Source organism: Acanthisitta chloris, unplaced genomic scaffold (assembly GCF_000695815.1).
Source record: "Acanthisitta chloris isolate BGI_N310 unplaced genomic scaffold, ASM69581v1 scaffold29247, whole genome shotgun sequence".
In the NCBI taxonomy this organism is placed as follows: Eukaryota; Metazoa; Chordata; class Aves; order Passeriformes; family Acanthisittidae; genus Acanthisitta; species Acanthisitta chloris.
Genome location: NW_008684968.1, coordinates 1 through 12,212, shown reverse-complemented (window position 1 = coordinate 12,212; position 12,212 = coordinate 1). Strand labels below are relative to the sequence as shown.

General features: G+C 41.9%; 1 protein-coding gene across 1 annotated transcript; it reads left to right on the top strand.

Annotated features, from left to right (window-relative positions):
- Positions 1–1,048: 1,048 nt before the first annotated feature.
- Positions 1,049–11,937, top strand: LOC103806814 (kinesin light chain 1; the record flags this gene model as incomplete). The annotated part of the gene is made up of 8 exons (XM_009079522.1): positions 1,049–1,309; positions 3,572–3,802; positions 5,768–5,846; positions 8,101–8,326; positions 9,079–9,166; positions 10,546–10,647; positions 11,525–11,698; positions 11,838–11,937. Coding segments are annotated over exons 1-8 (1,261 nt in total), but the record flags the coding sequence as incomplete, so codon positions are not given.
- Positions 11,938–12,212: the final 275 nt, after the last annotated feature.

Genomic DNA, 12,212 nt, shown 5'->3' with positions numbered 1-12,212 from the left:
GTAGTAACACCTTTTGTAACTCTTGGGAAGGGATGGAGATGGTGGTTCTACTGGAAAAGGATTGATTGATTGATCAACACTTTGAAAAGGCTGGATGGTGTTTCTTCAGGTTGTTCAAGCTCTACCTTGTGGTTATTTGTAAAGAGTTGTAGATCTCCAAGCCTGATGGAGCTCAAGAGGTGTTTGGCCAATGCTCTCAGGCACATGGTGTGATTCTCAGGGATGTCCTGTGCAGAGCCTGGAGTTAGACTAGATGAGGAGGCTCAGGGGAGACCTTATCACCCTCTACAAGTCCCTGACAGGAGGTTGGAGTCAGGTGGGGGTTGGTCTCTTCTCCCAGGCAACCAGCAGCAGGACAAGAGGGCACAGACTCAAGCTCTGCCAGGGGAGGGTTAGGTTGGCTATTAGGAAGAGGTTTTTTACAGAGAGAGTGCTCAGGCATTGGAATGTGCTGCCCAGGGAGGTGGTGGATTCACCATCCCTGGAGGTTTTCAAGCTGAGACTGGATGTGGCACTTAGTGCCATAGTCTAGTGACCACGGTAGGGTTGGACTCAGTGATCATTGAGGTCTCTTCCAACCCAGTTGATTCTATGATTCCTCAAGGGTCCCTTCCAACTCTGATTATTCTGTGATTCTGTCATCAGTGGCATCTGCAAATAGCTGTATTGATTACAGTATGTGTTTTATACACCAGCTGCTCTGCCATTGCACAAAGCAGAGTCCTGAAGATGCATCTCTGCTCTTCAGTGCTTGTTAAGAGTTTCTTCTGCCATGTCCTAGTCTGTATTTTATTGTGTTATTGTTTGGTTTATGAATGAGTGTTAATAGTGAATCTGGAAACAGAACCTGGAAATGCACTGTTCAAACCCAGGACTTAAAACAAAAGTTGTGCACAAATATAATTGTATTCTGAATACACATTTCAAGTTGGTATGTTTTAATAACTTCTTAAAAGTAAATGACTTCTTTAAAGCTACCTTTGCTCAGTTACAGAGAATTACTTGTGTTTTTACTTTTGCCTTAACTAGCATTCTCTTCCATTTCAGAATGTATGAAAACATGTCCACGATGGTGTATTTAAAGGAAGAGAAGTTGGAGAAGCTTACTCAAGATGAAATCATTGCCAAAACTAAGCAAGTGATTAATGGACTAGAGGCCCTGAAGAATGAACACAATTCAATTTTGCAGAGCTTACTGGAAACACTGAAATGTTTGAAGAAAGATGACGAAACTAATCTGGTGGAAGAAAAATCAAATATGATTCGAAAGTCACTGGAAATGCTGGAGCTTGGCCTTAGTGAAGCACAGGTAAAGCTGCAGTAAAAATAAAGCATTTCAGACTTTGAGGACTTAATTTGCCTTACCAAATATTAGTAATGTGCCGGGACATTTACCATTTTTCTTGTATACTAAGGGAAAAACTGCTGTAATTAATAGAGGTAATTGCTGCCTATCTTGCTGTGTTGTGGAGCTAATTATGCATTCAGTGTTAAGACACTGAAGCTCGTAACTGAGCTCCTCTTTATGACAGTGAGGCAGTTATATTTTCTGGGCAGACTTTTCCACAGCATTAGGCAGGTAATGTTCAGGCAGCTGAAGAACTGAGCAGTGGCATTTAGCTCTGAGTTACTGCCTAGGAAGGTCTCACACACATCCACACATAGGAATGAATTTCCTCCAGCCTTTGAGCTCTGGTGAAACTGCAAATTCATCTTTGTATTCCCCATGACTGAGATTCTTTGTAGTAGCTCATGATGCTCCGAGAGCTTAAGAATCTCTGATGTTTACTGAACATTTCACCAAACCCAAACTGGATCTAAAAACATTTGGAAGGTTAAGAATTGAGTACAGAATCTGAGCAACTTTGGTGCATTAAAGACAGGACTCAGAACTAACTTCTGTGAACTCTTAGATGATGAAGATGTCTGGAGAAGATGAGTGCTTAGTTAGGTTGTCAGGACTGTATTTCCAGTACAATTTTAGGGTATTTTGTACTAGGTCAAAAACCTGAAAGGATATGATGTGACACAGTCATCAGTGTCAAATGGGAGAGTGTTTGCAGATGAGTTGAAAATGCCAATGAGTTAGTTCTATTTTAACAGGCTTTCTGTTGGTCTATAACTGTGCTCAGATTTCTCTTTTGGATTGACCTATCATTGCTTGGTGATCTGGAAGTTGTGTGCATTGGATCATGGTGAATTGAGGCTGAGAGAATGAAATGTGGGTTATCAGCCATGGGAATGTAGAGAGCCTGGACATGGTATAGACTGTCAGGCCTTAGTGTGTTGTAAAAGCTCTGCTTCCTTGTGTTGGAAGAAAATACTAGAATAAAGTTGGAATACTATGGAATAAAGTTGCAGTAGTTGAGTTACCTTGAAATGGGTGTTTATAGAAGATGTGTCAGTGAATTAGTACCTTCTCTCTCCTAACTTTGATGTGGTATTTGCACTCCCAAAAAGCTAGTTCTGACTCTTGGCTCTGCCAGATCAGCAGCCTCAGTTGCAGATGTTCCTGCCTTGTTTTTCCCATGTGGTGCTTTGTGAACTGTGGTGGTGAGGAGCCAAGAAATCTGCATTTGCTGCCTTTGGTAGGAAACCAATTCCACTCCAAACTCCTACTCTCAGGCCTGATAAGACTGTTCTAACACTCCAACAAATGGAGTAATTTGTTCTGATTTATTTAAGTTAAGATGTGAAAACCTGTTAAACATGTTTTTTGTGACATGTATGTAGGTCTAGTGCCATAAATTTTCCATGAAAATGAAACTAATTTTGCTGAAGAAGTAAGAAGACTTTTCTGTCAGTTAATTCTAGGGAGTAAGATGACAAAAGATCTTAGTTTGCCATTACAGCTTGTTCAGTGTTTGAATTTGTTGACTCTGTGATCACAATTTACCTAAAGGTGCTTTTTGATGTTACAAATGCCACTGTTTGAAGAGCCCAAGTAATTTAAAACATTAGAACAGTCTGGGATGTGTAAATAGGTAGGCTTTGAAGCCTTGGGTGTGTAAATAGGTAGGGGCTACGTTCTTGGAGATGTAAATAGGTAGGTGTTGAAGTCTGGAGATTTGGACTGGTATTAGGAAATTACACCTGCAGTTTTTCTTACCTTTATAGGAAAAAGCAGTTTCTAAAGGGGGATTTTCCAGTTCCTAACACAGAGTCCCTCTCTGGCTCCTTGTAGGCCCTTCAGATATTGAAAAGTTGCTCTGAGGTCTCCACACAACCTTCTCTTCTCCAGGCTGAACAGCCCCAACTCCCTCAGCCTGTCCTCACAGGGGAAATCCCACCATATGCCTGAAAGTGTTGTCCAAACACTCTGTGAGCTCTGTCAGGCTTGAGGCCTGGGGAGCTGTTTGTGCCCAAACAGCCTCTGGTGATTTATTTGGCAAATACTCCTTTGGATGCAACTAGGAAACATATCTGTTACCTGTTAATGAGAAGAACTTACGTGAATTCTTCTCATTAACCTTAAGTGAATACTTAAGGTTCAAGTAATAAAATATTTTTATGTGAAATCCAGGACTGTATTTTAGGGGAAGGATGTCATGGGGCACGTTCTGCTTTGCAGGTGATGATGGCCTTGTCGAATCACTTGAACGCGGTGGAGTCGGAGAAGCAGAAGTTGCGCGCTCAGGTTCGCCGGCTGTGCCAGGAGAATCAGTGGCTGAGGGATGAACTAGCCAACACACAGCAGAAGCTACAGAAGAGTGAGCAGTCTGTGGCTCAGCTAGAGGAAGAAAAGAAGCACCTAGAATTCATGAATCAGTTAAAAAAATACGACGATGATATCTCGCCATCGGTAAGTAGCTGTGGAGTGAAAAGCACCTTACGTTGATGTGTGTGTTGTCATCTGCCTGGTTAGCAAGAAACAACAGATACATTTCATTTGTCTGCAGCATAAACTCATCATTAAAATACTTGACTTGTGTGCAGAATGATTCTGAGAGTTCATTATGTTAAGAGAGTATGTATTTTACTGGTTAGTAAAATCCATGCGGGTCAAAATCCATAAATATGTATCCTTATCCATCATGTAACCTTAAAAAATATGAACCAAAGCAAAATTCCACTTCTATGAATTCAGCAGTTAAAATAAGTGGGGAGTGTAAGCCTTGATTGATTCTAAGTATCTAGGGGACTTGGCTTATTTTGTCTGCTGGAAAGGCTTAATTTTCATCTAGCGAAATCAGTGTGTAGCTTTTGTATCTGTTAAGAATTTACACTAGGACAGGATGTTACTGTCTCCCCTCTCAGGACCTTCTGCCAGACATTGTGATCATCTGCACATTTTCAGTTGTGTTTACCTAGCCCATTGTGTTCCATACTCTTAGATCCGGAGAAGATGAACGCAACTTCAATTTACAGAACTAGTTACTTAAAACGACTTCTGATTTATTCATCCTTCTTTTAATCCTTTTATTCTGTTCCCTTGAGTTAGATGGGACTGTAGAGACACATCGCATTTGGTGTGTCCAGACCTTCTCAGCTGTGTCTTGGGAAGAACAGTTTTTCACAACTCATTATTTCAGCAACAGAATGGTTGAAAATGTATGTGGTTTAGTCATGCTTAACTGCTTGACTAATCCTCTTTGTCGTGTCCTAAGTAGTGAGAGTTGTTTGGGTCAGTTGCCCATGGAATTGTTCAGTGCTGGTTCATGATTTGCTGTTTGTGGTTGAATTCTGCCAGTGAGGCCTGTTCAGAGCAGGGGCAGGAGAAGGGAATGTTGAGGTTTTGATGTCCTAACTGTCCAACTGTAATCTGCAGATGGCCTAAATAGCACCATTATTTGGAGTTTAATTGGCAAATAGAGTCCAAGTAAGCGAAGCATCTTCATAGTTGTACCAACCATATGGACAGTGTTTGTTGTTAGTTTTAGTCAGCTGTGACAACCTCAGTAGGAGTTGGAATCTGCACACTTAAAGTGCTGAACTTCCCATCTGAGGTCTAGTCCCATCAACCTGCTGGGTTTGCACCCATTTTGCCCCCACTGAATGCCAACAGCAGCAGTTTTGGCTTTTCCTCATCTGTGGAAAAAGGTGTGTGAAGAGCCAGAAAAATGGGAGTGTGCTCTGCTCCTGGGTTTTCTCCTTACTGAGCTTAACATTGCTGAGAACTTCCAACTGTTTGTATTGTGTAGACTCCGCGTTTAAGGGACAGGATTGAGGGGTGATCTATTTCCCTGTTTTACATTTGGAATGATCTTTGGATGTTTAAAATCAATTTATACTGATGGTTTGTGCAGAAACTAACATGGTTCCAGATGGAGACCATTGGACATGAAGTTCCTCCCAAGTGTGGTTTTTTGTTATTGAGTTTTGACCCTTACAGATCACAACTGCAAGATCTATTGTTTGTGCAGAAGTTGAGGACTCAGAAAGTGAGGTCTCCTCATTCCTCTCCCTTGCCCATCCAGAACTGTGTGTATCACTGCAAAAAGTCCTGTTGACAGTTCTGTATTCAGCAGAGCTTAATATTCACTGGGCACTTTCATCAGATCTAATGCCTCTGTGAGAATAGCAAGTGTGTTCTTGTGTGCTTAAATTGAGACCGCAATCTAGGAGACCTGATTTCTATTCCAGGCTCTTCTGAAGGTGTCCTGTTATGTTTTGGGACAGAGGATGTAAATACATTTGCTTATAACCTTTATAACCTCTGTGAGTGATGATATTCTTGTCAATGCTGAAGTTCTCAATGCAAGGTTTTCCTTTAACACTGCTGATTTATGCCTTAGGTTAAATTTGTTTGGTTTGGGTTGTTCTACAGGAGGATAAGGATACAGATTCCACCAAAGAGCCTTTGGATGACTTGTTTCCCAATGATGAAGATGATCAAGGACAAGGAAGTAAGTGCACTTCAGGTTACACAGTGTATTTCCACAATGCAGAATATAAAGATGCTCTTGACAAATATGAATCCTTGCTTGGAGTCCTCTGGGACATGGAAGGAGTGAAGGATGACTCTCCTAGGATAAGGAAACCAGTCATTGATACATGTTTTATACATTGACATATAGAGAACTGGGGGCTAGGTTTTTTTCAAGAGAGTTTACTAGCTGTTGTAAAGTTCTTTAGACTGACTTGGGTTCAAAATTCTTCCCACAATCTCTCCTGTGGGCCTCAAAATGAGGTTAGTTCCAAGTGACCGAGGTAGTTTCTGACCAGATGGTGAATTCTGTTAATGACCTCTTTAATGATCTGATTGAAGATTTGGTGGCAGGTGTCAGTGTGAAATCTTTTTCTTATAGTCTTTTGTCCTTTGCTGAGGTTGTCTGCCCTAGTTTTACTACTCATCCTGGAAGTGTTGTTTATCTTCAGGCCAGGACTGAGTAATATGTGGTGAAGCTTGAGGTAGAGGTGTGATTGAAAAAGGCTATGAATAGACAAGCTTTGCTTAGTGCAGTGTGGTTTCTGTATGGATGTCAAGGTGGTAGTGTTGATATTGTAGTGTATATTCAGTGTGCTAGGAGCAGAATGGCTCTTAGACAAATGATTTCAGGAAAAAGGGTCCCAACTTTGCAATCAGTCTGAAGGGACCCACCTTTGCAATCAACAGTTTCACATTTCCCTGATGGGCATGTGCACAAGTTACACTCCATTCTTGGTAGCATGGGAATGCTATCCATAGCCAGCCAGGGAAGGAAGGCTTGAAGAGTTAGTAGGTTAGTGTTGATCAGGAACTCCCTCCTTAGCTCATCCTTCCTCCCTTAGGGTGTTGAAGTGGGACAGTTGAGTGGCAGAGCTGTCGTTATACCTATCTCCCTTACTTTGCTTTACAAAAGACAAAGTTGACATGTTGGTCACCTGTCCCTGACCTCCCAAAACGCTGTTATAATCCTTCAGTGCTCTGGGAGGTAGTGACTGTGGGTGAATGCTTGGAATGGTGATAGTCCACTGATGTAAAAAGGCTCCACTGGCTGTGAGAGTGGGTTTTGTGCACTAGAAAGGAGAGGACAAGGGCTCTTGGCTGGAGCCTAGTCCTATGCATTGTCTGGATTTTCATGGAAAAAAGTTAGAGAGAAATATCTAAATCTCCTCACAAATCTGTCAGATGAAAAGGGGGAGTAGATTTTTTGGGGGAGTGGGAGAGTGAGGGTTGCAACAGCCAAAGGTTAGGACCTACTGGCAAGGAGGTGGCTAAGCCTGAGGGCTAGTAAGTCAAACCCAAAGGTTGGCTGTGATGACTCAGTGCCCTTCTCTGTCACCTGTCATTTCTGGCATCCAAGGTGTTGTAGTCCTTTGTGTGCCAACCTTAAGTGTCCCTTGGTCTAACAAAGGGAAACAAAAAAAATTGTATGTTTAGAGAAGGAGAACAAAGGAAAAAGGACAAATAATTCATAGAATTAGAGTCAGCCAGGTTGGAAAAGACCTCATAGATCATCAAGTCCACCCCTACGGCAGTCACTAGACCATGGCACTAAGTGCCACATCCAGTCTCAGCTTGAAAACCTCCAGGGATGGTGAATCCACCACCTCCCTGGGCAGCACATTCCAGTGTCCTCTGTCCCTAAAAAATCTCTTGCTAATATCCAACCTAACCCTCCCCTGGCAGAGCTTGAGTCTGTGCCCTCTTGTCCTCCTGCTGGTTGCCTGGGAGAAGAGATCAACCCCCACCTGAGTCTGAGTTTTTCTGCTATGTTAGTGTTCCTTTCCCTAGGGAAACATCAATATTTCTAAGGGCAAAATCATGATCTAACCTGACCTAGTGAGGAGGTGTCCCTGCCCAGGGCAGGGGGCTGGGACTAGATGATCTCTAAGGTTCATTCCAACCCTTAAATTCTATGACTCTACGATATAATCTTGAGGTCTGTTAAGAGTTTGATGAGCTGAAATAGTTTCCTACTTCCTCCATTAGTTTATTCCATTTGGCCCTTTGAGCTGCTAGAACTGTGCAATAATGTGAATTCGGTATTAGATTACGCAGAGTAAAATGGTCACATTTTCACTGGGACTGTTCGAGGTATCCTCACTGCTGTGCTGTGTCCTCATACTGTGTGTTGAAGAAATCAAATCCAGGGCCTCTCACCTTGTGTCACTGAGCAGCAAGGTTAGACGTTTTTGTTCATGATCTTTTGAAACACCTCCAACTCTTTCTTTCAGTTCAGCAGCAGCACAGCAGTGCAGCAGCTGCTGCCCAGCAAGGTGGCTATGAAATCCCAGCCAGGCTACGGACCCTGCACAACCTGGTGATCCAGTATGCTTCCCAGGGCAGGTACGAGGTGGCTGTGCCTCTCTGTAAACAAGCCCTGGAAGATCTGGAGAAGACTTCGGGTCATGACCATCCTGATGTTGCCACTATGTTGAACATACTTGCTTTGGTGTACAGGTTTGTTCTGCCATAGTTACATAAATGCTTAGCATAGATAACATTGGGGGTTTATTTATATTGTTATATTATACAGGAATAAAGAATATTAAGATCTAAGTGTTGTCTAATATTTCACATTTATATATATTTCCATTTAAATTATATGTATGTAGATTTTATACTAGACAAGAACATAAACATAATATAAATATAATAATCTTTATAGTGTTACGTTCTACATTATATTATTTGTATTTATGACATAGAGTTAAAAAAATATTTAGTATTTGGCTACAGCCTGTTAATGTCCAAACTAGACTTTTTTGACTCTTTGATTTCCCATTAAATTTGTCTTGTTGTTTTAATTTCTAAAACCCTCCAGAGGGTCCTGCAATCTGTGTGTGACTCCCTATACTTCACAGTCACACAAATTGCTGTATTTTTGCCTGTGTCTTTGCTTTTGGGATGAAGCTGTTTTTGATGCTTTTTTTTTTTTTTTTTGTTCTGCTGGAGGCAAGTCTTAATTACCTGCTTAGAGAAAATGTAGAGCTTGAAATTGGGCAGCAGTGTAGAAATAGTACATGGTCAGTAGAATCCTCAACCAGCAAATTGCTTTGTGGTTGCAGCTTCAGGTTTTTACTTCCTGATGGCTGAATATATTCTGAATTTCCCTTTGTACTAGTGCCTTTAGGCTAGTCCTGAAGTCAGTGTCTTTTTTATGCCTTTCTTTTTTGAATCCCCACTATTAATTGTGTCTCTTTAATATTCAGAGACCAGAACAAATACAAAGATGCAGCAAATCTCCTGAACGATGCCTTGGCTATCCGTGAGAAGACTCTGGGCAAAGATCATCCAGCGGTTTGTAAACTTCCAATATCCTATTTTTAGCTGTGTCTTTCACTCAGTTTTGTTCAGCTCATTCTAACACCAAACTCAACAGGAAAGTTTTAAGACCGGTACAGGTAGGAGACCACAATGGAACAATCCTTGTTTTCTCTGAAGTATTTAAAGTACTTTTTGACCATTATATGCAGTGATGTTTCACTGTAAAAGAATCACAGCTTATTCATCCGTGACTTGGAGGGCTCAGAGGTGCCTTCTCAGCAAGTTCCTGATGATACAGAGCTGGGAGGAGCAGTGACACCTCAGAGGGCTGTGCTGCCCTTCAGAGGGACCTCGACAGGTTGGAGGGATGGAGAAGAACCAACTGAGATTCAAAGTTTCAAGCATGGAAAATGTGGCAGTGCTACCCAACTGCCAAGAACTCCATGCTTACACTACAGAAAATGCGTCCAAGTAATATGCTCTCACTCCTGACAGGTTTTTTTCATCATCCTGGTGTTATTCAGAAGATGCAAAGAGAACACATGGAGTGCAGCACCATTAAGTTTCAGGGAAAAGGGCCAGTAACTATGGAAATGATTCAGTGATGTAAAGAATCACCTGGAGTGTTGTGTCCAGTTCTGGGCTCCTCAGCACCAGAGGGACATGGAGCTCCTGGAGCAGCTCCAGGGGAGGGCAAGGAAGATGCTGAAGGGACTGGAGCACCTCAGGGATGAGGAAAGGCTGAGGGAGTTGGGGCTGTTCAGCCTCGAGAAGAGATGACTGAGAGGGACCTCAGGAATGGATTCAAGGCCATGAACAGGAAGTGCCAAGAGGATGGATCAGACTCTGCTCAGTGGGGGAAACCGATACAGCAAGAGGGAAGAGCAAAAACTGATGCCCAGGAAGTTCTACCTGAACACAAGGAAGAACTTTCCTGTGCAGTCACTGAGCACTGAACACGTTGCCCAGAGAGGTCGTGGATTCTCCATCACTGGAGGTGTTCCAGAACCATCTGGACACAACCCTGAGCCATGTGCTCTGGGCTGGCCCTGCCTGAGCAGGGAGGTTGGACCAGATGACTCACTGTGGTCCCTTCCAACTTACCTGTCTCTGTGATCCATGGGATATGTCACTTCATGCAGCTCTGAGCCTGGATGTGAGAGGTACTTCTGTCAGAGAAGAACATATTCAGAAGATGTGTGCACTAAATGACATTTCTACAAATGAAGCAAAATTATATGGGGTTTTTTTGGTTTTTTCCCCGCTATTGTTTATGTATCCATTTTTGTAATTTTTTCTTCATTTCCAAATTCCAAGAGTTCTGCCCTTGGCATGGAAAATTGAAAACATTGATGCCTTGCGGCTGTGTTCAGCCAGTGTCAGTGTAATGAATGTTTCTCCCCCGTTCACAGGTTGCAGCAACCCTAAACAATCTTGCAGTGCTTTATGGCAAACGGGGGAAGTACAAAGAAGCTGAACCTTTGTGTAAGAGAGCACTGGAGATCCGAGAAAAGGTATGAGTGACAAACACCTCTCAATGGCTTTCTGAGGACAACGTCAAACACTCTTCCTTTGTTCTTATGTTTTGGTTGGTTAGATCTGCCAGATGAACCCCAGAGTTAGCAATGTATTTGTAGCTAGCAGCACCTGAAGTTCAAACCAATAGTAAGCTCCAGTAGAACTGTAGAATTGTTGGGGCACTCTGGGTGTATACTAAGTTCTGCCTTTAGAATTAACCTTCTTTTAGAATTAACCTGTTTTTCCTTCCCTTTTGATTGCTGAGTTGTCTTTGATTTGACAAGAGCGTTGGAATTAAAAACCTGAAACATCCTTAACATTTTTCAGTTGATTATTCTGTGGATGTTAATTTTAGTCCCTGAGACTGAATGTCTGAATCTTCAGGCTCTGCATAATTCTCTCCATGTAATGTTGTTTTACTACTTAATTTTATTCCTGTTACGGATTGTGCTGCATCATTCTCTGTTTGCAATCTGAGTCATTTTCATATCTTTCAAGTGCACCTTTTGCTTTTGTCATCCTCATGTTGAGTTGATGAGGAATAAAACTGACAGGGCATTTCTGAGTGATGTATTTTTAAACCCTGATATAGAGTCAGAGAATTATAGAAGCATCAAGGTTGGAAGAGACCTCTTAGATCCTCAAGTCAAACCATTAACCTGTCACTGCTGGAACCCCTAAACCCTAAACCAGATCCTCCAGTGTCAGATGCCTCTTAAACACTTACAGGGGTGGTCACTCCAGCTTTTGCTTTTGTCATCCTCGTGTTGAATTAATGAGGAAGAAAACTAACAGGATATTTCCAGATGATGTATTTCTAAACCTTGATGTGATGATTAGAGGATGTTTCAATTCAGTGTGTTTCTCTTTCAGGTCTTGGGGAAAGATCACCCTGATGTTGCCAAGCAGTTAAATAACTTGGCTTTACTGTGCCAGAACCAGGGTAAATATGAGGAGGTTGAATATTACTATCAGAGGGCACTTGAAATTTATCAAACCAAGCTGGGACCAGATGATCCAAATGTTGCAAAAACAAAGAACAACCTGGTAAGCCTTTGCTAAAGTGAACCCAAGAGGAATTCCCTGATGAATTGAAATGCACGTTTATTCACCATGAGATGTATTTTTTACTTATGAAGATAAATAAAGCAGTGGCTGATATTTTTTGGGGGTGTTCTGTTTTCAGGCATCCTGCTATCTAAAACAGGGCAAGTTTAAGCAGGCGGAAACTTTATACAAAGAGATTCTCACTCGCGCTCACGAACGGGAGTTTGGCTCTGTAGATGGTAAGGAACTGAGTTTGATTTGATTGTTTAATTCTTGTAGTTACTGTGAAATAAAATTTGGAGGAAGTCAGGAGTATCCTGATTAAAATGGTCATCTGCTTTAGGTGGACTTAAAAGTGAGCTGATAGATGTGTTGGAGGTATATTGACATAAGGAAGATTTGAGATAGATCAGTAACGTCAGATTCAAAAGCAGAGTCTTACATGAGGTGGATTTGATGGGTTTATGTTCTATGGATTGTATTTCTGGTATAGAATCATAGAACCATCAGGGTT